The sequence below is a fragment of the Leucoraja erinacea genome, unplaced genomic scaffold (assembly GCF_028641065.1).
Source record: "Leucoraja erinacea ecotype New England unplaced genomic scaffold, Leri_hhj_1 Leri_1182S, whole genome shotgun sequence".
Taxonomy (NCBI): Eukaryota; Metazoa; Chordata; class Chondrichthyes; order Rajiformes; family Rajidae; genus Leucoraja; species Leucoraja erinaceus.
In genome coordinates, this window is record NW_026575432.1 from 25,001 (window position 1) to 48,614 (window position 23,614).

Sequence of the window (23,614 nt, forward strand, 5' to 3'; positions counted from 1 at the left end):
GTCGGGTCGAGTTTACTAAAATGGCGGAAGTTCCGCTCCGTTGCGTACTACATGTCAGTCCATTGGAATTTACAGGAGTGGTCTATCTTGCTCCGTTCTAGTATCTTTGCTAATTACTTAAGCAGACTTCTGATAATATAAACCTCATAGTAGGCGGAGCTTCTACTAACAAGCACTACAATTGGTTAGTAAGAAGTAACCAATCTACACTTCTCTCTATAATTACAGCGCAGTCACAAAGAATATCCCGTAGAGCAGTTGACATCTAGAGCAGTGGATGCAATAGATGAGGTTGGAGGAGGTGCAGGTGAACCTCTGCCTCACCTGGAAAGATTGTTTGGGTCCTTGGATGGAGTCGAGGGGGGAGGTAAAGCGACAAGTGTAGCATCTCCTGCAGTTGCAAGGGAAAGTGCCCGGGGAGGGGGTGATTTGGATGGGAAGGGAGCAGGGAGTTACGGAGGGAGCGGTCTCTGTGGAAAACAGACAGGGGAGGAGATGGGAAGATGAGGCCAGTGGTGGGATCCCGTTGGAGGTGGCGAAAATGTCGGAGGATTATCTGTTGTATGTGACGGCTGGTGGGGTGGAAGGTGAGGACAAGGGGAATCTGCCCTTGTTACGAGTGGGGTGTTGGGGAGTGATAGCGGAGTTACGGGGTATAGAAGAGACCCTGGTTAGAGCCTCATCTATAGTAGAAGAGGGGAACCCCCGTTCCCTGAAGAATGAGGACATCTCCGATGCCCTGGTCTGGAATCCACCAGAGTCATGTTTAATCTTCTCTGCCAAATGGATACAGTTGTCACCATCAACCCGCAGCAAGAGCGGGGGCCGCTGATGATAAAGTCACATCTGGGATCCTGCAGGTCCCCCCCCAGCGAGGAGAGATAGTGCGCGACCCGGGGCAGCGAGGAGAGAGAGTGCGGGGTCCGGGGCAGCGGGGAGAGGGGCATAGTAGGGGGGGGGGGACATTGTAGTAAGGGGGCAGGCGAGAGAGTGCCGGGGGGGATAAGGCCTAGTGTGTGTGAAGTTGCAGGGAGGTTTACAATGTTTCTTATTTACAATGTTTCTTATTTAATGTCCCTTGTCTAGTCTGAAATAAAGTTCATTATTGGATTAGAAGAAATATAATTGTGTGTGTTATATACATTTATATAATTTTCATGTTTAGAAACATTTTATTCTTTAACAAGAATCAACAGAATTATGAACTAACAGAATTATGAATCTAACCCTATAATCACGCACAAAAAGCCCCCCCCTGTCAATCACCCTGCGAGTCGGGTCGGTTCCGGTTACTACAAAATCAACTCAAACACTGCTTGTGAGCCATTTAAAAAGAAATGATTTAAAAAACATTAAAAAAGACAATTACCAGAATCAAATTTTATTCTTGACAAGAAGTTTGAACTGACAGATTTATGAATCTGACCCACACAAACTGTTGCCCCGCAACATTGATTACAGTGCGAGTCGGGTCGGGTCAGGTAGGCTCAGGTTGCTAAAATGGGCGTGGAAAAATGCCCATGATCCCCTCCATAGCTACTACACGTCAGTCCATTGCATTTAGCAGGAGTAGCCTATCTTGCTCTGCTATAGGATCTTTGGCCCGCCCGGCCCGAGAACCGTTCAGGTTTAAACCTGGAGAGCAGCCGTTTAAAGGGGAGGGCGGCCGTTTAAAGGGGAGGGCGGGGAATCGGCCAACAATATTCCAGTCCCCAGGGTGGTGACGTTTACACTGGAGATGTTCACACATCCACATTCACCTCGGGCCTGTTGACCCGCAGACTCCGCAGCTGCTTCAGTCCATCGTCACTGAACTTATTCTCCCCCATCCTGAAACAGGTGGAGGAAAAAAGAGGAAATAAACAGATGAAACAACAGTGTTAATAACTGGAACTGGGGTGAATATATTTCAACAACATTTACAGAACAGAATCACAGGAGAAACAAGCCCGCGGATCGCCTGATATTTTATCACATTAAACATTAACACAAACACTCACCTGATCCACTTCAGACTCGGGAGGTTCAGTATGAGGCGGCGGAGAGCGGGGACAGATCGGTCTGTGAGGGAGTTCTGTCTCAGCTCCAGGTCCATCAGTGAGGGGTTTGTATTGAGAGCGGAGGCGAGATCCTCGACTCCAGAATCTGTGAGACCGACACTGTACAGCCTGGAGATGAGAGAGTGACGGTGAGTGACAGAGAGACAGGAGACGGTGCAAATCCCCAGTGTTTATCAGTGACACAATTACTGATCATATTAATGTTCAGTGTCAGACACCCAGTGAGTAGGTGCAGCAGGAGGCCATTCAGCCCTTTCAAGCCAGCACCTACGACAGATTCACTGTGATCCTGGCTAATTGTCCCCAATCAGATGACCCGTGCCAGCCTTCATCCTGTATCCCTTGATTCCACTATCCCCACAATTACTGATCATATTCATGTTCAGTGTCAGACACCCAGTGAGTGTAAACACAATCTCTCACAGTGTGGGACTTTGTACTGTATTTTACAGCGGGTTCCCCAGAGCCGCAGACACCAGTTTCACTCCGGAATCTCCCAGTTCATTTCCACTCAGGTCCAGCTCCGTCAGTGAGCGGTTTGTCCTGAGAGCAGAGGCAAAATACTCGGCTCCAGAATCTGTGAGACCGACACTGCGCAGCCTGGAGATGAGAGAGAGTGAGGGTGAGGGACACAGAGAGACAGGAGACGGTGCAAATCCCCAGTGTTTATCGGTGACACAATTACTGATCATATTAATGTTCAGTGTCAGACACCCAGTGAGTGTGAACACAATCTCTCACAGTCTGGGACTTACTCCAGTTTCTGTATTTTACAGTCCGGGTTCCTCAGAGCCGCAGACACCAGTTTCACTCCGGAATCTCCCAGGTCGTTGTGTCCCAGTCTAAACACAAAGAGACAGAGTAAGAAACAAATGGATACAAACCCCGGGGCTGAGATAGATAACTTCTCCCAAACGGATATTTCTGGAAACACCTCAGCACATCTATACTATTACTAAAAGTCTCACCTTGACCACTTCCAGCCAACGATGTAAATACATTTTAGAAATAAAACGCTACCCTATATCGCTATGATGTTTCTGCCACCTGACTCACCGTCCTCCTCTCCTCCAACCGCCCCAAGGTTTTTTCCGATTGGTGAAATAATAAAAAAGTTATGAATGTTTAAAAAATCGTGAGGTCAGCAGATTGGTCTTCCTTCCTGTCAGTCACCATGATGAAGGTAACGCCCCTTCTGGGGTGCCAGGAGAGTAAAGCCCCGGAGGCCGGACGCGAGTCAGTCACCCCGGAAAGCCGTGAGAGTTGAGTCCAGAACAGTGTGTCTGCACCGTGAGTTACTGAACTGTGAGTCTCCGCCGTGCTGAGCGACTGAACTGTGAGTGCTCCAGCCGTTAGTGACTGAATGTGAATTTACAAGCCGTGGCTCACTACGGAAGTCATGCTCAATGTGGAATTCACGCTCACGGCGGAAGTCGCGCTCACTCAGGAAGTCCCGCTCAGTGGAGAGGCCGCGCTCAGCTGCGTGAGTAGATTCAAGAGAGTATTACTGTTATATATATGTTGTGAATGTGTGTGTGTGTGTGTGAGTGTGAGATGGAGGGTGTGTGTGTGGATCTCACAGGGAACCAATAAAGGGAGGAATAAAGTGGGGGGGGTAGACAGACAGACAGACACAGCTGACCAGACCCGAGTGACTGAGCTGCCAGCCCCCGAGTGAGTGACTGAGCTGCCAGCCCACCAGCCCTGAGTGACTGAGCTGCCAGCCCTGAGTGACCAGCTGCCAGCCCACCAGCCGTGACTGAGCTGCCAGCCCACCAGCCGTGAGTCAACTGCCAGCCCACCAGCCTGAGTGACTGAGCTGCCAGCCCACCAGCCGTGAGTGACTGAGCTGCCAGCCCACCAGCCGCGGTGGACCTTGATAGTCAATCCTGGGTCTCACAGGGAGCCAATGAAGGGAGAAAAATACGGTGGTGAGGTGAGTGAGTACATAATGGGAAACTACAAGAGAGGGGAGAGAGACAATTTGTGACATTTTTCCTCTTTTTATTTTTCTACAGATTTAAAACAATGAAGGAGGACAAAGGACCTTGATAGTAAGTAATTTTTATTTATATAGCACTTTTAAAATCAAATCACGTTGAAGCAAAAGTGCTTTACAGAGAAGAAATTAGATTTCCATACATCCATATGAAATAAAAAATTAAAAAGCCACAATACACTATCGGATTCAACATGAAACGTCCCCCCATAGCAGAACCCACTATGAGGGAAGGCACCAAAAAGTCCAGTCCTCCTCCTCCTCATAGTCCACCCGAGGTCGGGGCCTATTTGTGGCCTCCTCAACCAGTCCAATGTTTTCAGGCCCTCTTTGCCGGGAAGCTGGAACTCCAGCGTCGGGTGAAAATGTCTGGAGAGGCCGCTTCCTCCCCGGAGACTGCGGAACCGGAAGTCCTCAGGCCGCGCTGGTTGGAGCTCCAACTCTGGCGATCTCAGATCCCAGGCTCCGCGGTGTTCTAAATCCAGCGCCGCCCGCCCACGGCCGGACGCCCGCAGCCACAGCTCCGCGGTGTTGGAGACAAAGCCGTCACCGCACTCCGGAGATTAACGAACGGCGACCCGGTAAGGCATCGCCTGCTCCGTGTTGGTGCCCCAGCGCTGTGCCGCCGCCGAATCTGTAGTCCCGGCAGGAAACGCTGCTCCAGTTCGATGGTAGGCTGCACGGAGAGGACGAAGATGCGATTCGGAGGGAAACCGCATCTCCGACCAGGTAGGGCTGAGAAAATGCAGTTCCCCCTTCCCCCCCCCTCCTACTGGCCAGCAATAATGGAATTGGTGGAGAAGTGGAATATTGCGTTGGGGGACCAGCCCTCCCGTGTGATGCTGGGACCCAACGGCTCCCAATTAGTCTAATCTATCTATATTACTAAAAATCTGATGTTGACAGCTTTTGGCCCACTGTGCTGCGATTTCCGAGAGAACGCCGTCACCTATGGCCACCATTATTGGCAACCTCGCTCAGAGCCCCCCTCTGCCTTCCGGGACCAGAGGAGTTTTTCCATCAATGAAAAATCAGAGTTATTAATGTTTTTTAAAAAAATTCCCCATTCTCTCTGCTGCCCCCTCTGGCGGCAGGGGTGAGGGACTATAAAACCCGGAAGTGGCGTGCCTCACTCAGGCTCTGCCAGACCCAGGAAGCGAGAGGGTCACGGCTCTCTGAGCTGTGAATAAAACTGAGCGCACGTCTACTCCACGGTGAGTCCCCTTGATGCGGCTGCTGCCAAATTGTTTGCCTTTTTATTTAAAGTTTGTGTTCACAAAATGAATGTTGGTTGTCGGGTGGCTGCTGCCCAATTGTTTGCCTTGGCTTGGCTTTTAAAATCGTTGCAACAGTTGGTTGCCAGCCCAAGAATCAATTCGACCCACAATGTCTATACTAGCCCTCTGGAAACCAGTACCTTTGGCCCACAATACCCATACTAGCGCAACAGAAAGCCCCCCCCCCCACACTGGCGTGCAATATTGGAATTGGTGGAGAGGTGGAATATTGCGTTGGTGACCAGCCTTCCCGTATGATGCTACGTGTCTACTCAACTGTGAGTCCGTTTAATGTGGTTTGAAAATGAAAATATGGTTTGTTTGAAGTAAAAAGGCACTGCCTGCAAATGGTGGTTTGGGTGCTTTGGCTTGAAGTTAAAAGGCACTACTTACTGCAAATGGTGGTTTGGGTGCTTTGGCTTGAAGTTAAAAGACACTACTGCAAATGCACTTGCGTCCTGTTTGCACTGTATATTGATTTTAGATAAAACGCTACCACTTATGGCTGTGACTTTTGGCCATCTTACTCAGTCCCCCTCCGCTCAGCAGGTGCAGAGAATTCTTCCCATCAATGAAAAATAAAAATGTTATTAGTATTTAAAAAATGATGAGAATCTTTCTCCTGTCAATCACGCCATGAAGGCCGCACCTTTTCCGGTGGGAGGGGTTATAAAACCGGAAGTGTGGGTGTGGCTCAGTCTCTGCATTATGGGGGAGGGAGAGGTCACGACTCTGTCTGAGCTGCGAATCAACTGAACACACTGAATGTCTACTGAACTGTGAGTTTGGTGTTTTGTGTGGTTTTATGGTGGTTTCACCCTGCTTGAAGTGGAATGAAACTGCACTTGAATTTGGTGGCCTTGCACCCTGCTTGAAGTGGTTAGGAAACTGCACTTGAATTAGGTGGCCTTGCACCCTGCTTGAAGTGGAATGAAACTGCACTTGAATTAGGTGGCCTTGCATTAGGTGGCCTTGCACCTTGCACCCTGCTTGAAGTGGAATGAAACTGCACTTGAATTAGGTGGCCTTGCACCCTGCTTGAAGTGGTAGGAACATGGATTTGAATTTGGTGGCCTTGCACCCTGCTTGAAATGGGATTTCAAGGAATAGCCATGAGTCAACTGCCAGCCCACCAGCCGTAAGTGAGCTGCCAGCAGATCAGGCTTGAGGGACTGAGCTGCCACCCCAAGAACCCATACCAGCGCTCCAGAAAGCCCCCCCCCACTGGCCACCAATATTGGAATTGGTGGAGAGGTGGAATATTGCGTTGGGGGACCAGCCCTCCCGTGTGAACATGTGACCCAACGGGTCCCACTCAGTCTAATTATTGAATAAATCTCTGTTGTTGTGGTGTTTGGTGACTTTCACCATTTATTCTCATTCCCCGACGACCAGGAAATGTTCCCCGTGCAGAGAACGGCGGCAACTCACCTGACCCAGTGCGGGGTAAAATAGGAGGGGTGGGGAGGGGTGCACAGTGACGGCCGCTCGGCCCCATAGAAGGGGTGCTGGACGGAATAACAAAATAGTGAAACAATTTTACAGTTCAGTGTTAATGTCAAACGGACAGTTACCTCAATTTCTGACACTTGTGTAGAACCGGTCCCAGCCGCTGGAGACCTTCACACTGAATGCGGCACATCGACAGATCGAGGTCTTTGATTGTATCACAGAGCCTGATGGCATGAGACAGGACCGCACAGTCAATCGGGGTCAGTCCCAGTCCACTGAATGAAAGTGTTTCCACAGGTCCCATTGTCTGCTGAGCCAGTAGAGGATTCTGAGACTCAAACAGGTAGTGCAATGTGTTCAGGAGCCTCCTTTGAGCATCTTCACTCCCTGCGTCTCCAGCCCAGCGTTTAACCTCCTCCTTCACCCAGTCAATCACTCGGCAGATTGTTTGATGAGGGAATTTACCCAGAAACTCCTCCAGGATCCAAGCTGTCCGTGGGGAGGAGAGACCAGCGATAAAACGGAGAAACACTTCAAATCGCCCGTCTGAATTGCCATGGGCTTCAAAGAGGAGTGTCTTGATATCCCCGCGATCTACAGTCATGAATTGTGCGAGTGCGGCTACAAACTCTTGGATGGTGAGGTGCGGGAAGGTGTACACCACGCTCCGGGCTGAATCCTCTCTCTCCAAAAGTTCCATCAGGAACCCGGACAGGAACTGGGAAGGCTGCAGATTGTATTCGATCAAATCTTCATCTGTGAACACAATGTTCTTCTCAGCCACTCCAGTGAAGGCCATCTGACCAACCCTCAGTAACACCTCACGGAGGCTCTCAATCTCACGGCCGTGGTTTTTCAGGATGTTGTAAATAAAGTAGCAATATAGTTGTGTGATGGTCTTGGGAACTCGCTGCGGGTCCCGGTGTGTTTGTGTGAAGAAGGGGCCCAGTGTCAGGACAAGGATCCAGCAGTAGGAGGGGTTGTAGCTCATGGTGTACAGGATCTCGTTCTCCTTCACATGTTTGAAAACAGCTGCTGCCACCGTCTGATCTTCAAAATACCTGGTGAAATATTCCTTCCGTTCCTCACCAACAAATCCCAGGATTTCAGCCGAGACACTGATCTCTGCCTTTTCCAGTAAATGTAACGCAGTGGGGCGGGTGGTCACTAGCACTGAACACCCTGGGAGCAGCTTGTGCTGGATTAAACTGTACACAATGTCAGACACTTCACACCACCACTCGGGATCTGGGCACTGGTGCTTAGGTTCTGTGTCTCTCCGACTGTCAGCAAAATCGATTCTGCCCTTGAATTCATCCAGACCGTCGAATATAAACAGCAATCCCTCTGGGTTCTTCCAGATCTCTCCCAGGATATTCCCAAAGTAAGGATATTGCTCCAGAATCAGTTCCTTCAGGGTTATTCTGTGTTTAATCATGTTCAAATCCCGGAATTTGAAACTGAAGACAAACTGGAAGTGTGGGTATATTTTCCCCGTGGCCCAGTCATGAACAATCTTTTGCACCATTGTTGTTTTTCCGATCCCCGCGACTCCGGCCACTGATGCTGAACTCCCAGATCCGGATTTACTCCGGGAAAAGCTGCTGTGGAACAATTGATCAGTCCTGATTTTTTCCAGTTTTCCCCGGAGATGTTTCTCTTGCCATTCCTCATGGTCCCGGCCTCTTGCCAGCAGCTCATGTTCCACCAGTGTCCGATCTCGAACAGTGGAGATGATTGTGAGCTCAGCGTATCGATCAAGCAGCAGGAAATCCTTAACCTTCTCGTTCATCAGGATGGTGTTCACGCTCAGTGTTTCAGTCTGTGCCCGCAGAGTCTCCTTGTGTTTCTGTTGAACATCTGGCACAGGAACAGGCAGATAATGGACACAATGTTAGGTGGCTCAACTCAAACCTCAACATTAAAATCTACAAGAATGAGTCCAATGATCCTGAATTAAATCAATTCACTGACGGATTTCAGTGCAGTAAGGAGAAAAGAGAGAGAGAGAGAGAGAGAGAGAGAGAAGGGGGGGGGGGGGGGGGGGGGGGGGGGGGGGAAGGGGGGGGGAGGGGGGGGGGTGAGAGGGGGGGGGGGGGGGAGAGAGGGAGAGGGCGGGGTTGTGAGAAAGAAGGAGAGGGGGAGAGAGAGATAGGATGACGGGAGGTGAGGGAGAGGGAGGAGGGGGAGAAAGAGGGGGGGAGGGGAAGGGGGGGGGGGGGGGGGGGGGGGGGAGGGGAGGGGGGGGGGGGGGGGGAGAGGGGGAGGGAGAGAGGGGGTACAGTGAGAGAGGGGGTACAGTGAGAGGGGGGTACAGGGGGGTACAGGGGAGTTAGGGGTGAGTTGAGGGGGTACAGTGAGTTAAGGGGGTACAGTGAGTTATGGGGGTACAGTGAGTTAAGGGGGTACAGTGAGTTAAGGGGGGGGGTACAGTGAGTTAGGGGGGTACAGTGAGTTAAGGGGGTACAGTGAGTTAAGGGGGGTACAGTGAGGGGGGGGTACAGTGAGGGGGGGGTACAGTGAGTTATGGGGGGTACAGTGAGTTAAGGGGGTACAGTGAGGGGGGTACAGTGAGTTAAGGGGGGGTACAGGAGGGGGGGGTACAGTGAGTTAAGGGGGTACAGTGAGTTAAGGGGGTACAGTGAGTTAAGGGGGTACAGTGAGTTAAGGGGGGTACAGTGAGTTAAGGGGGGTACAGTGAGTTAATGGGGGGTACAGTGAGTTAAGGGGGTACAGTGAGTTAAGGGGGGTACAGTGAGTTAAGGGGGTACAGTGAGTAGGGGGGGTACAGTGAGTTAAGGGGGGTACAGTGAGTTAAGGGGGTACAGTGAGTTAAGGGGGTACAGTGAGTTAAGGGGGTACAGTGAGTTAAGGGGGTACAGTGAGTTAAGGGGGGTACAGTGAGTTAAGGGGGTACAGTGGTAAGGGGGTACAGTGAGTTAGGGGGGTACAGTGAGTTTAAGGGGGTACAGTGAGTTAAGGGGGTACAGTGAGTTAAGGGGGGGTACAGTGAGTAAGGGGGGGTACAGTGAGTTAAGGGGTACAGTGAGTGGGGGGTACAGTGAGTTAAGGGGGTACAGTGAGTTTAAGGGGGTACAGTGAGTGGGGGTACAGGGGGTACAGTGAGTTAAGGGGGTACAGTGAGTTAAGGGGGTACAGTGAGTTAAGGGTTCAGTGAGTTAAGGGGGTACAGTGAGTTAAGGGGGTACAGTACAGTGAGTTATGGGGGTACAGTGAGTTAAGGGGGTACAGTGAGTTAAGGGGGTACAGTGAGTTAAGGGGGTACAGTGAGTTAAGGGGGTACAGTGAGTTAAGGGGGTACAGTGAGTTAATGGGGGTACAGTGAGTTAAGGGGGTACAGTGAGTTAAGGGGGTACAGTGAGTTAAGGGGGTACAGTGAGTTAAGGGGGTACAGTGAGTTAAGGGGGTACAGTGAGTTAAGGGGGTACAGTGAGTTATGGGGGTACAGTGAGTTGGGGGGGGTACAGTGAGTTAGGGGGGGGGTACAGTGAGTTGGGGGTACAGTGGTTACAGGGGGGGTACAGTGAGTTAAGGGCACAGTGAGTTAAGGGGGTACCATGAGTTAAGGGTACAGTGAGTTAAGGAGGCACAGTGCGTTAAGGGTACAGTGAGTTAAAGGGGTACAGTGAGTTAAGGGTACAGTGAGTTAAGGGTACAGAGAGTTAAGGGGGTACAGTGAGTTGGGGGGGTACAGTGAGTTAAGGGGGGGTACAGTGAGTTAAGGGGGTACAGTGAGTTCAAGTGAGTTAAGGGGTAGGGGTACAGTGAGTTAGGGGGGGGTACAGGTGAGTTAAGGGGGGGTACAGTGAGTTAAGGGGGGTAGTGAGCAGTGTTAAGTGAGTTAAGGGTACAGTGAGTTAAGGGGGGGGGTACAGTGAGGGGTACAGGGGGGGTACAGTGAGTTAAGGGGTACAGTTGTGAGTACAGGGGGGGTACAGTGAGTTAATGGGGGTACAGTGAGTTAAGGGGGTACAGTGAGTTAAGGGGGTACAGTGAGTTAAGGGTACAGTGAGTTATGGGGGTTACAGTGAGTTAAGGGGGTACAGGGGGTGACAGGGGGTACAGTGAGTTAAGGGGGTACAGTGAGTTTAGGGGGGTACAGTGAGTTATGGGGGGTACAGTGAGTTAAAGGGGTACAGTGAGTTAAGGGGGTACAGTGAGTTAAGGGGGTACAGTGAGTTAAGGGGGTACAGTGAGTTAAGGGGGTACAGTGAGTTAAGGGGGTACAGTGAGTTAAGGGGGTACAAGTGAGGAGGGGGTACAGTGGTACAGGGTAGAGTTAAGGGGGTACAGTGAGTTAAGGGGGTACAGGGAGTTAAGGGGGTACAGGGAGTTAAGGGGGTACAGTGAGTTAAGGGGGTACAGGAGTTATGGGGGTACAGGGAGGGGGGGGTACAGTGAGTTAAGGGGGTACAGTGAGTTAGGGGGTACAGTGAGTTAAGGGGGTACAGTGAGTTAAGGGGGTACAGTGAGTTATGGGGGTACAGTGAGTGGGGGTAAGGGGGTACAGTGAGTTAAGGGGGTACAGTGAGTTAAGGGGGTACAGTGAGTTAAGGGGGTACAGGGAGTTAAGGGGGTACAGTGAGTTATGGGGGTACAGTGAGTTAAGAGGGGTACAGTGAGTTAAGGGGGTACAGTGAGTTAAGGGGGTACAGTGCATTTCGGAAAAGTTCCAGCTGAGAGGAAGACAGCAAAATACTGAAAATTGGGGTGAAAATGACTTCAGGACAGTTTGTTAGGAAAATGAAAGAAATGGTAACAGAATACTTATACAGCTGCGTGAGTATAATTTTATGGATGAGAAATTGTGTTCAACCAATTGATAACTTCTTTGACAAAGTAACTAGCATGTTAGATAACAAGGAAGCCAATGTGTGTAGCACATTTTGTTATACAAAATTGGTCCGTGAAGTGCCCCATAAAAGATTACCGCATTAGATAAGCACCTGTGGGACTTGAACGTAATAGGTTAAGTCCAGGGGGTCGGATATGGGGCTTTATGTGTGGGCCAGATATATTGTCAGTGCAGAGGGGCTAGGAGCAAGGACAAGTGTGCATCCAGAGTCAAGGTCTGGAATAGTACTAGGTGTGCAGTCAAAGCTGGGACCAGGGGAGTGTCCAGCACTGGAAAGCTAAGCAGGCAAGCAGCTATGATCAGGGTAGAATAGGGGGCCAGGTGTAAGGCTGGACTCAAGGTCATGAATGAGAGAAGGTATGCAACTGGAGTCAGGGTCAGCAGTAGTACCCGGTGTGCAGTGAGACCCAGGTTGGTCAACATGGGCCAAGTGTTTGATTATAATCTGATATCCACACATGAATATGCTAAGATCATTCATGTGCTGTTGGTCAGAGCCTGGGCTCTACTGTGCAATGTAATTAGAAATGTAATTTAGCCTAATCTTATTCATAGCTAATCCAATTTAAAGCATAAATACTGCATTCAAGTGGTAGTTAAAAGACTCGCTACAGTGTGCACCAGATTGCACAATTTCAAGCTGAAAAATGCAGAAGCTCCGTACCAATGGGAGGGGGGGGGGGGGGGACACACCCTCCTCCCAACCCCTCTCCCCTCCTTGGTCTCTCGCAATTTCTCACTCCCAACGCTCACCCAATGTTGGCAGCCCTGGAGGGGGGGGGGGGGGGAGGGGGGGGAGGGGGAGGGGGGGAGGGGGGAGAGAGGGGGGGGGGAGATCACTGCACACACATTCTCTCTGGGAGTGTACTGGATTTCACAGATCTCTTCCACAACCTAATACATTGCAAAACCTTGTACAATTAACGCCCGGAGGAGTTGAACTAATGCAGTGTAATGTTTCCAGTGTATGTCAGAGATCGAGTGATCTAGGAACTACTATATACCTCTTTGGTTACACTCGGACTATCCTTGATCGGACTTTTCTCGTTTTACCTTGCACTAAACATGGTAAATGGTAGCGAATTGAGGAATCCAGTTGAACAGAGGGATCTAGGAATAACTGTGCACAGTTACCTGAAGGTGGAATCTCATGTAGATAGGGTGGTAAAGAAAGCTTTTGGTATGCTAGCCTTTATAAATCATAGCATTGAGTACAGAAGTTGGGATCTAATGTTAAAATTGTACAAGGCATTGGTGAGACCAATTCTGGAGTATGGTGTACAATTTTGGTCGCCCAATTATAGGAAGGATGTCAACAAGATAGAGAGAGTACAGAGGAGATTTACTAGAATGTTGCCTGAGTTTCAGCAACTAAGTTACAGTGAAAGGTTGAACAAGTTAGGTCTTTATTCTCTGGAGCGCAGAAGGTTAAGGGGGGACTTGATAGAGGTCTTTAAAATGATGAGAGGGATAGACAGAGTTGACGTGGATAAGCTTTTTCCATTGAGAGTAGGGAAGATTCAAACAAGAGGACACAACTTCAGAATTAAGGGACAAAAGTTTAGGGGTAACATGAGGGGGAACTTCTTTACTCAGAGAGTGGTAGCTGTGTGGAATTAGCTTCCAGTGGAAGTGGTGGAGGCAGGTTCGATTTTATCATTTAAAAATAAATTGGATAGGTATATGGATGGGTAAGGAATGGAGGGTTATGGTCTGAGTGTAGGTAGATGGGACTAGGGTAAAATAATTGTTCGGCACGGACTTGTAGGGCCGAGATGGCCTGTTTCCGTGCTGTAATTGTTATATGGTTAAACGTTATTCCCTCATAGTTTATCTATACTGTAAATGGCTCGATTATAATCACGTATTGTCTTTCTGCTGACTGGATAACACACAACAAAAGTGTTTCACCGTGCCTCGGTACATGTGATAATACACTAAACTAAACTAAACCTGAATCTACAGACATAGAAGCAATCCATAGTGAATCCCCGTGTCAGTCTAACAATTCCTTAGCCTTTAATCTTCTGATTTCCCATTCTGCAAAGCTCTGAACAGTTTCAGTATTACATCAATTCTAACGTCATTGTGAACTGTACATTTCAACACTCACCTTCCATATTAGAGGGTAATTCAGTTAAACTTCTGGTGATGTTCATGTATTCTTGTGGATCAGGACCTGTTCAAATCAACGAGCATTCATTAAAACAGACTTGAATAACATTGGTAACTCCAGTGTTTCAATGTGATATTCAGTTCAGTGTGTTGATTTACGTACCGAGCTCCTGGATTTCTTTCAGTATTTTGTCCAGCTTTGGTAATTCATTCTGCATTTTCACAAAGGATTCCCACATCACCCGCCGGGCATGGTTGCCTTTCTCCATCACCAGACTGTGGAAGAGTATGGAACTGTCTCTGTGGTTTCCCTTTACCGCCAGCTCAGCGACACTCTGTGAAGAAAAACAATGAATATATTGAGAAGTGACTGAGACAAAGATAATGGGGAGGGAATTGGCTGTTCAGTGATGGGATATTATGGTTGATTTGAGTATAGTGGCGGGCATTGGATTGCCTCTTCATACACCCATGACACTGTGCTGACAATCTGTGTACTCCCAGAGTCCTGACTGTGTGAATCTCGCTTCACACCTGACAGTGATCAGTGCCTCCATTGCACTGTTCAGTGTGAGGTGAGGGGACTGTATTGGTGACTCTTCCCCCCCCCCAATGCCGTCAGTTCTGTGACAGGAAACAGAAGTCACCGTGATCCTTCCACTTACCCCGTGTTCTTGTTCATTGAAACATTCCTCCCATTTCATCGTGAAGCTGAGACGTTCAACCCTTTCTTCAATCGCCTGATTCAGTCTCTCCCCATAGAATGTTGTCAGCTGGAACAATAGGTGGTCGTTCCACTGTGTCAGGAGCTCAGAGAATGTACGCGTTAGATCTGTGTATACAAAGAGAGAAGCTAAACACAATCTGAATCAGTCCCCTTGGCTCCCGCTGAAACATTAATCCTGACTGTTCACAAACACTCACCTGATCTGCTCCAGACTCGGGTGGTTCTGTATGAGGCGGCAGAGAGCGGGGACAGATTGGTCTAAGACACAATGTGCTGCAGTAACTCAGCGGGTGAAACAGTACTGAGAGCGGAGGCGAGATCCTCGGCTCCAGAATCTGTGAGACCGACACTGTTCAGCCTGGAGATGAGAGAGAGTGAGGGTGAGGGACACAGAGAGACAGGAGACGGTGCAAATCCCCAGTGTTTATCAGTGACACAATTACTGTTCATATTAATGTTCAGTGTCAGACACCCAGTGAGTGTAAACACAATCTCTCACAGTCTGGGACTTACCCCAGTCTCTGTATTTTACAGTGCGGGTTCCTCAGAGCTGCAGACACCAGTTTCACTCCGGAATCTCCCAGGTCGTTGTTTCCCAGTCTAAACACAAACAGACAGTAAAACCTCTGTCCCACGGAACGAGTTCATTCCAAGAGTTCGCCCGAGTTTGCCCTGATTCGAACTCGGAGATTTACGGTAATGGCCACTCGTTGAAAAATCTTCACGAGTCTTCCCGTGCTTACCTGTCGTTAGCGAGTCTTCCCGAGTACCTGCCGTTAGCGCTAAGAGACGTCCCCGAGCTCCGACGTACCCGCCACGTACATTCTCCGTGCTTACCACGAGTTTGATTTTTTTTTAAACTCGGGAGAGCTGTTGGAATGAACTCGTACCATGGGACAGGGCTATTAGAAACAAACTTATACAAACCCTGGCGAGGCTGAGATAGATAACTTCTCCCAAACGGATATTTATGGAAACACCTCAGCACATTATTGAACAAATCTCTGTTATTGTGGTTACACAGAAAAGCTGGAGAAACTCAGCGGGTGCAGCAGCATCTATGGAGCGAAGGAAATAGGCAACGTTTCGGGCCGAAACCCTTCTTCAGACTGATCAGGGGTGGGGGTGGGTGGGGACAAGAAAGGGAAAAGGAGGAGTAGCCGGAAGGCTGGAGGGTGGGAGGAGACAGCAGGGGAGCTGAGGAAGGGGAGGAGACAGCAAGGACTAACAGAATTGGGAGAAGTCGATGTTCATGCCCCGGGGTGCAGACTCCCCAAACGGAATATGAGGTCCTGTTCCTCCAATTTCCGGTGCTGCTCGCTGTGGCCATGGAGGAGACCCAGGACAGAGAGGTCGGAGACGGAGTGGGAGGGGGAGTTGAAGTGCTGAGCCACCGGGAGGTCAGCTTGGTTATTGCGGACCGAGCGGAGGTGTTCGGCGAAACGATCGCCCAACCTCCGCTTGGTCTCACCGATATAGATCTGCTGACATCTAGAGCAGCGGACGCAATAGATGAGGTTGGATGAGATGCAGGTAAACCTCTGTCGCACCTGGAACGTCAGCAGATCTATATCGGTGAGACCAAGCGGAGGTTGGGCGATCGTTTCGCCGAACACCTCCGCTCGGTCCGCAATAACCAAGCTGACCTCCCGGTGGCTCAGCACTTCAACTCCCCCTCCCACTCCGCCTCCGCCCTCTCTGTCCTGGGTCTCCTCCATGGCCACAGCGAGCAGCACCGGAAATTGGAGGAACAGCACCTCATATTCCGTTTGGGGAGTCTGCACCCCGGGGGCATGAACATCGACTTCTCCCAATTCTGTTAGTCCTTGCTGTCTCCTCCCCTTCCTCAGCTCCCCTGCTGTCTCCTCCCACCCTCCAGCCTTCCGGCTACTCCTCCTTTTCCCTTTCTTGTCCCCACCCCCCCCACCCCTGATCAGTCTGAAGAAGGGTTTCGGCCCGAAACGTTGCCTATTTCCTTCGCTCCATGGATGCTGCTGCACCCGCTGAGTTTCTCCAGCTTTTCTGTGTAACCTTCGATTCTCCAGCATCTGCAGTTCCCTCTTAAACTCTGTTATTGTGGTGTTTGGTGACTTTCACCATTTATTCTCATTCCCTTGACGACCGGGAAATGTTCCCCGTGCAGAGAACGGCGGCAACATGCGCGACCCGGGGGAGGGGAGGGGCCAGAGTAGACCATCAGCCACCCGGGGGGGAGGGGGGATCCAGAGTAGACCACCGGTGACCCATGGGAGGGGGAATGGAGTAAACCACTGGTGACCCATGGGAGGGGGGAACGGAGTAAACTACCAGCAACCTGGGGGAAGGGGGAGACAGAGTCCACCAACGGTGACCCATGGGAGGGGGGCACGGAGTAACCCACTGGTGACCTGGGGGAGGAGGGGACAGAGTCGACCACCGGTGACCTGGGGGAGGGGGGAACGGAGTAAACCACTGGTGACCTGCGAGGGAGGGGAACCAGAGTAAACCTGGGGTGACCTGGGGGGGGGGGACGGAGTAAACCACTGGTGACCTGCGAGAAGGAGGGACCGGAGTAAACCACTGGTGACCTGCGAGAAGGAGGAACCAGAGTAAACCACTGGTGACCTGGGGGAGGGGGTACGGAGTAAACCACTGGTGACCTGGGGGACGGAGTAAACCACGGAGTAAACCACTGGTGACCTGGGGGGAGGGGGAACGGAGTAAACCACTGGTGACCTGGGGGAGGGGGGAACAGAGCCGACCACCAGCAACCCGGGGTAGGGACAAGAGGACAGCAGAATCGACCACCGGCGAACCGAGGGGGGTTAAAATAGGAGTGGGTGCCCCCCCACCCCCGTGCACAGTGACGGCCGCTCGGCCCCATAGAAGGGGTGCTGGACGGAATAACAAAACAGTGAAACAATTTTACAGTTCAGTGTTAGCAACAAACGGACAGTTACCCCAAGCGCTGACACTTGTGCAGAGCCGGTCCCAGCCGCTGGAGACCTTCACACTGAATGCGGCATCTCCACAGATCGAGGTGTTTGATTGTACCACAGGGCCTGATCACATGAGACAGGACCGCACAGTCAATCGGGGTCAGTCCCAGTCCACTGAAGGAAAGTGTTTCCACAGATCCCAGTGTCTGCTGAGCCAGTGCAGGATTCTGAGACTCAAACAGGTAGTGCAGCGTGTTCAGGAGCCTCCTTTTACCAAACTCACTCCGTGCATCTCTAATCTGACGTTGAACCTCCTCCTTCACCCAGTCAATCACTCGGCAGATTGTTTCATTAGGAAATGGACCCAGAAACTCCTCCAGGACCCGAGCTGCCCGTGGGGAGGAGAGACCAGCGACAAAACGGAGAAATACTTCAAATCGCCTGTCTGTCGTGCTGTGGACTTCGGACAGGCGTTTCACGATATTCCTAGGATCTACAGTCATGAATTGTGCGAGTGCGGCTACAAACTCTTGGATGGTGAGGTGCGGGAAGGTGTACACCACGCTCCGGGCTGAATCCTCTCTCTCCAAAAGTTCCATCAGGAACCCGGACAGGAACTGGGAAGGCTGCAGATTGTATTCGATCAAATCTTCATCTGTGAACACAATGTTCTTCTTGGACACTCCAGTGAAGGCCATCTGACCAACCCTCAGTAACACCTCACGGAGGCTCTCAATCTCACGGCCGTGGTTTTTCAGGATGTTGTAAATAAAGTAGCAATATAGTTGTGTGATGGTCTTGGGAACTCGCTGCGGGTCCCGGTGTGTGTGTGTGAAGAAGGGGCCCAGTGTCAGGACAAGGATCCAGCAGTAGGAGGGGTTGTAGCTCATGGTGTACAGGATCTCGTTCTCCTTCACATGTTTGAAAACAGCTGCTGCCACCGTCTGATCTTCAAAATACCTGGTGAAATATTCCTTCCGTTCCTCACCAACAAATCCCAGGATTTCAGCCCGGACACTGATCTCTGCCTTTTCCAGTAAATGTAACGCAGTGGGGCGGGTGGTCACTAGCACTGAACACCCTGGGAGCAGCTTGTGCTGGATTAAACTGTACACAATGTCAGACACTTCACACCGGGATTCAGGATCTGCGCACTGGTGCTGAGGTTCTGTGTCTCTCCGACTGTCAGCAAAATCGATTCTGCCCTTGAATTCATCCAGACCGTCGAATATAAACAGCAATCCCTCTGGGTTCTTCCAGATCTCTCCCAGGATATTCCCAAAGTAAGGATATTGCTCCAGAATCAGTTCCTTCAGGGTTATTCTGTGTTTAATCTTGTTCAAATCCCGGAATTTGAAACTGAAGACAAACTGGAAGTGTGGGTATATTTTCCCTGTGGCCCAGTCATGAACAATCTTTTGCACCATTGTTGTTTTTCCGATCCCCGCGACTCCGGCCACTGATGCTGGAACTCCCAGATCCGGATTTACTCCGGGAAAAGCTGCTGTGGAACAATTGATCAGTCCTGATTTTTTCCAGTTCTCCCCGGAGATGTTTCTCTTGCCATTCCTCATGGTCCCGGCCTCTTGCCAGCAGCTCATGTTCCACCAGTGTCCGATCTCGAACAGTGGAGATGATTGTGAGCTCAGCGTATCGATCAAGCAGCAGGAAATCCTTAACCTTCTCGTTCATCAGGATGGTGTTCACGCTCAGTGTTTCAGTCTGTGATCGCAGAGTCTCCTTGTGTTTCTGTTGAACATCTGTGGACATAGAGGTTGAAAATGAACATTGGCCAGAAAATATTTCAACAGCCCAAATGTAATTCCGAATGTGTTTGCTTTAGGCTACATTGATCACTTTATTAACAGAATGAAGACTGTTTCACGGAGCACCTAGTCCACACCTTACTCTGTAGTGGCTACGGGGCATGAATATGGGATCTTGCCTTCACTGATCAACTGAACGAGGAAACACAGTCGAGGGTAACAGTCGACAGGATCAATTACAATGTGTTGGGCTTTGCTTCGATTTGTTTAATTTAGTTTTACTTTAGGGAATTGAATGCAACATCTCCAAATTTGCAGATGACACGAAGCTGGGGGGCAGTGTTAGCTGTGAGGAGGCTGCTAGGAGGCTGCAAGGTGACTTGGATAGGCTGGGTGAGTGGGCAAATGCATGGCAGATGCAGTATAATGTGGATAAATGTGAGGTTATCCACTTTGGTGGCAAAAACAGGAAAGTAGACTATTATCTAAATGTTGGCCGATTAGCAAAAGGGGAGATGCAACGAGACCTGGGTGTCATGGTACACCAGTCATTGAAAGTAGGCATGCAGGTGCAGCAGGCAGTGGAGAAAGCGAATGGTATGTTAGCATTCATAGCAAAAGGAGTTGAGTATAGGAGCAGGGAGGTTCTACTGCAGTTGTACAGGGTCTTGGCGAGACCACACCTGGAGAATTGCGTACAGTTTTGGTCTCCTAATCTGAGGAAAGACATTCTTGCCATAGAGGGAGTACAGAGAAGGTTCACCAGACTGATTCCTGGGATGTCAGGACTTTCATATGAAGAAAGACTGGATAGACTTGGTTTGTACTCGCTAGAATTTAGAAGATTGAGGGGGGATCTTATAGAAACTTACAAAATTCTTAAGGGGTTGGACAGGCTGGATGCAGGAAGATTGTTCCCGATGTTGGGGAAGTCCAGGACAAGTGGTCACAGTTTAAGGATAAAGGGGAAATCCTTTAGGATCGAGATGAGAAAAATATATTGGTGAATCTCTGGAACTCTCTGCCACAGAAGGTAGTTGAGGCCAGTTCATTGGCTATATTTAAGAGGGAGTTAGATGTGGCCCTTGTGGCTAAGGGGATCAGGGGGTATGGAGAGAAGGCAGGTAGAGGATACTGAGTTGGATGATCAGCCATGATCATATTGAATGGCGGTGCAGGCTCGAAGGGCCGAATGGCCTCTACTCCTGCAGCTATTTTCTATGTTTCTATGTTTAGAGGAAACAGGCCATTCGCCCAACCAAATCCACGCCAATCATCGATCACCTGCACGACTTTTTCTTCCCATTTGGGACAATTTGCCAGAAGCGAATTAACATACAAACTGCACGTCTTGGGAATGTGGGAGGAAACCGGAGCACCCGGAGAAAACCCACATGGTACACTCCATTGAGGATAAATGGGGATCCTGTGGATAGGGTGAACTATTTTAAATATCTGGGAGTCCATATCTCTGAGGATATGACATGGGCATCACACGCCTCAGCACTCGTGAGTAAGGCAAGGCAGCGCCTTTACCACCTCAGGCAATTGAGGAAATTCAGAGTGTCTCCGAGGATCCTCCAGTGCTTCTACGCAGCGGCGGTGGAAAGCATCTTGTCCGGGAACATTACCATCTGGTTTGGGAATTGCTCTGCCAAGGACAAGAAGGCTCTGCAGAGAGTAGTGCGTTCGGCCGAACAAACGCACTATGGGAACTTCACTCGCCCCCCTGCAGGAACTATACATCAGGACGTGCAACTCCAGAGCAAATAAAATCATGGGAGACCCCTTCCACCCCTGCAACGGACTGTTCCAGCTGCTACGGTCAGGCAAACGCCTCCGTTGCCATGCGGTGAGAACGGAGAGGTTGAGAAGGAGTTTCTTCCCAGAGGCAATTCGGACTGTAAACGCCTATCTCACCAGGGACTAACTCTACTGAACGTTTTTCTTTCCATTATTTATTATGTAAAAGAATATGTGTGTTATGATTGTGTTTATAGTTTGTTTGGTTGTTTTGTTGTTTGTCTTTTGCACAAAAGTCCACGAGCATTGCCACTTTCATTTCACTGCACATCTCGTATGGGTATGTGACAAATAAACTTGACTTGACTTGGTCACAGGGAGAAGGTACAAGCCCCACACAGACAGCACGTATAGTTAGTATCGAGCTGGGGTCTCTGGCGCTGTAAGGCAGCAACTCTGCACCACTGTAACACCACTGTGCCACATGTGTATCAGGACGGTGATGCTCACCTCTCATAGTCAGATTGTGAGAAGGCAGATTGTGAATGGACCTATTCTAACCAACAGCTCATGACATTTCATGGAGTCTCCCAGTCCATTTCCTGGAATATCTGGACTTGAGACGGGATTGGACTCATTATACCCGCTCCGTGTATTCCAATAACAAAGGCCACATGACATTCACCTCCGCCCAACCCCACAGCTCTTTGTCCATGCCGGTCTAATTCTGTATTCATCTCCTAATGTACTTTTGGGCCATTATCCAGTCTGTGTCCACCACACCATCATGTAAATATTATATCCACAACCCAACTATTCGATTATATTCACTTTACCACCTTGTTACAGGTTCTCCTGTCAATCCATATAGATTACTGTTCTCAGGACAGACGGAGCCAGCGCCATTGAACACAATCTCTCCCCTTCTCTAGACTGAGCCAGTGTTGACTCTACAAACCTCCATCACATTCCTACTCTGTATCACTGCGGCCTGCTCTGTACGTGGCAACCATCGTCTGAACTCGGGCAATTCCCCAGCAACTCCAAGCAAGTCCGGAGTTCTGCTGTAGAACTCCACATTGCAATGACAAGGCTGAATGATGTTTAAAAATAGAAGAAAATATGAAATGGATCCCTGGGCCAGCTTACAACATATATTTAGTCACAAATCAGGCTTTTCCACACTAGATTGATACAGAAAGACAAGTCTAGGTTTGCAGGTACACAAAAAAGCTGGAGAAACTCAGCGGGTGCAGCAGGATCTATGGAGCGAAGGAAATAGGCAACGTTTCGGGCCGAAACCCTTCTTCAGACTCAGTCTAGGTTTGCCTCAGGTTGCTGTGTATTGACATAATGACCAATGACTTTGAAATGCGTCTACCATTTGAGGAGAGACCAAGCTCAGATTAATCGCAGTAAGGGTATTGAGACAATGTCCGATGCCTTTGAGGTATGCAGTGACTGATGAACTACCTTGTACCAAATGTCTGATGCCTTTGATATGCAAGTCCTTGTGGAAGAAGATGTCATTGAATCTGGTGCTATGTTAACTTCAGATATCCAATATAAAATGTAGTTGCTTGTTACATGGTAAATGGTAGGGAATTGAAGAATGTAGGTGAACAGAGGGATCTGGGAATAACTGTGCACAGTTCCCTGAAAGTGGAATCTCATGTAGATAGGGTGGTAAAGTAAGCGTTTGGTGTGCTGGCCTTTATAAATCAGAGCATTGAGTATAGAAGTTGGGATGTAGTGTTAAAATTGTACAAGGCATTGGTGAGGCCAATTCTGGAGTATGGTGTACAATTTTTGGTCGCCTAATTATAGGAAGGATGTCAACAAAATAGAGAGAGTACAGAGGAGATTTACTAGAATGTTGCCTGGGTTTCAACAACTAAGTTACAGAGAAAGGTTGAACAAGTTAGGGCTTTATTCTTTGGAGCTCAGAAGGTTAAGGGAGGACTTGATAGAGGTTTTTTAAATGATGAGAGGGATAGACAGAGTTGACGTGGAAAAGCTTTTCCCACTGAGAGTAGGGAAGATTCAAACAAGGGGACATGACTTGAGAATTAAGGGACTGAAGTTTAGGGGTAACATGAGGGGGAACTTCTTTACTCAGAGAGTGGTAGCTGTGTGGAATGAGCTTCCAGTGAAGGTGGTGGAGGCAGGTTCGTTTTTATCATTTAAAAATAAATTGGATAGTTATATGGATGGGAAGGGAATGGGGGGTTATGGTCTGAGCGCAGGTATATGGGACTAGGGGAGATTATGTGTTCGGCACGGACTAGAAGGGTCGAGATGGCCTGTTTCCGTGCTGTAATTGTTATATGGTTATATCTACATTGATAATTTCATTCCAAGTATTACCGATTATGGCCTTTCAATTATCTGCCAAATGTGTGATCATTCGATGATGCATTTCTATCGCCGCAAGTGGATTTGAACCAGTATTTGTGGATGATTAGTCAACATGTTGGGCGGAGAAATGACATTTCAAGTTTAATCCTGATGTGGGCAAGTTGATGCATGTTGGACGGGTAAATAAAACCAGGATATTCACCATGAATGACAAGGGCCTAGAGACCACTGAGAAACACCTGCACAGATCTATAGATCACTAAAGTCAGCAGCACACACACAGAGGCAACACTTAACATTCTTGTCATTAGCTGCAGTAAGTT

At 49.4% G+C, this 23,614-nt stretch overlaps 2 protein-coding genes across 2 annotated transcripts in view; both read right to left on the reverse strand.

Annotated features, from left to right (window-relative positions):
• Nucleotides 1-13,857, reverse strand: part of LOC129715456 (NACHT, LRR and PYD domains-containing protein 3-like) — a 14,053-nt gene extending 196 nt beyond the window's left edge. The window contains exons 1-5 of the mRNA XM_055665343.1: nt 13,778-13,857; nt 6,911-8,648; nt 2,816-2,902; nt 2,001-2,168; nt 1-1,830 (exon numbers count right to left, since the gene is read on the reverse strand). The exon at nt 1-1,830 is cut by the window's left edge and continues 196 nt beyond it. Of these exons, the coding sequence (XP_055521318.1) occupies nt 1,743-1,830; nt 2,001-2,168; nt 2,816-2,902; nt 6,911-8,648; nt 13,778-13,823 (2,127 nt within the window). The 5' untranslated portion in view covers nt 13,824-13,857 and the 3' untranslated portion in view covers nt 1-1,742. The remainder of the gene's footprint in view (nt 1,831-2,000; nt 2,169-2,815; nt 2,903-6,910; nt 8,649-13,777) is intronic.
• A 77-nt stretch (nt 13,858-13,934) lies between these two features.
• Nucleotides 13,935-19,164, reverse strand: LOC129715455 (NACHT, LRR and PYD domains-containing protein 3-like). The gene is made up of 5 exons (XM_055665342.1): nt 17,446-19,164; nt 15,020-15,106; nt 14,809-14,864; nt 14,445-14,611; nt 13,935-14,114 (listed from the first exon to the last, which is right to left on the reverse strand). Exons 1-5 carry the CDS (start codon nt 19,023-19,025, stop codon nt 13,935-13,937), a joined length of 2,070 nt encoding a protein of 689 aa, XP_055521317.1. The 5' UTR covers nt 19,026-19,164.
• Nucleotides 19,165-23,614: the final 4,450 nt, after the last annotated feature.

Bases quoted from the DNA above. Each gene is read 5' to 3' on its own strand.
- LOC129715455 (XM_055665342.1), bottom strand. From the start codon at position 19,025: ATGAGCTGCTGGCAAGAGGCCGGGACCATGAGGAATGGCAAGAGAAAC. The intron at 15,107-17,445 runs GTAACTGTCCGT...GTTTGTGTTTAG, and splicing joins CACAAGTGTCAGCGCTTGGG to ACTGGGAAACAACGACCTGG. The intron at 14,865-15,019 runs GTAAGTCCCAGA...TCTCATCTCCAG, and splicing joins TGTAAAATACAGAGACTGGG to GCTGAACAGTGTCGGTCTCA.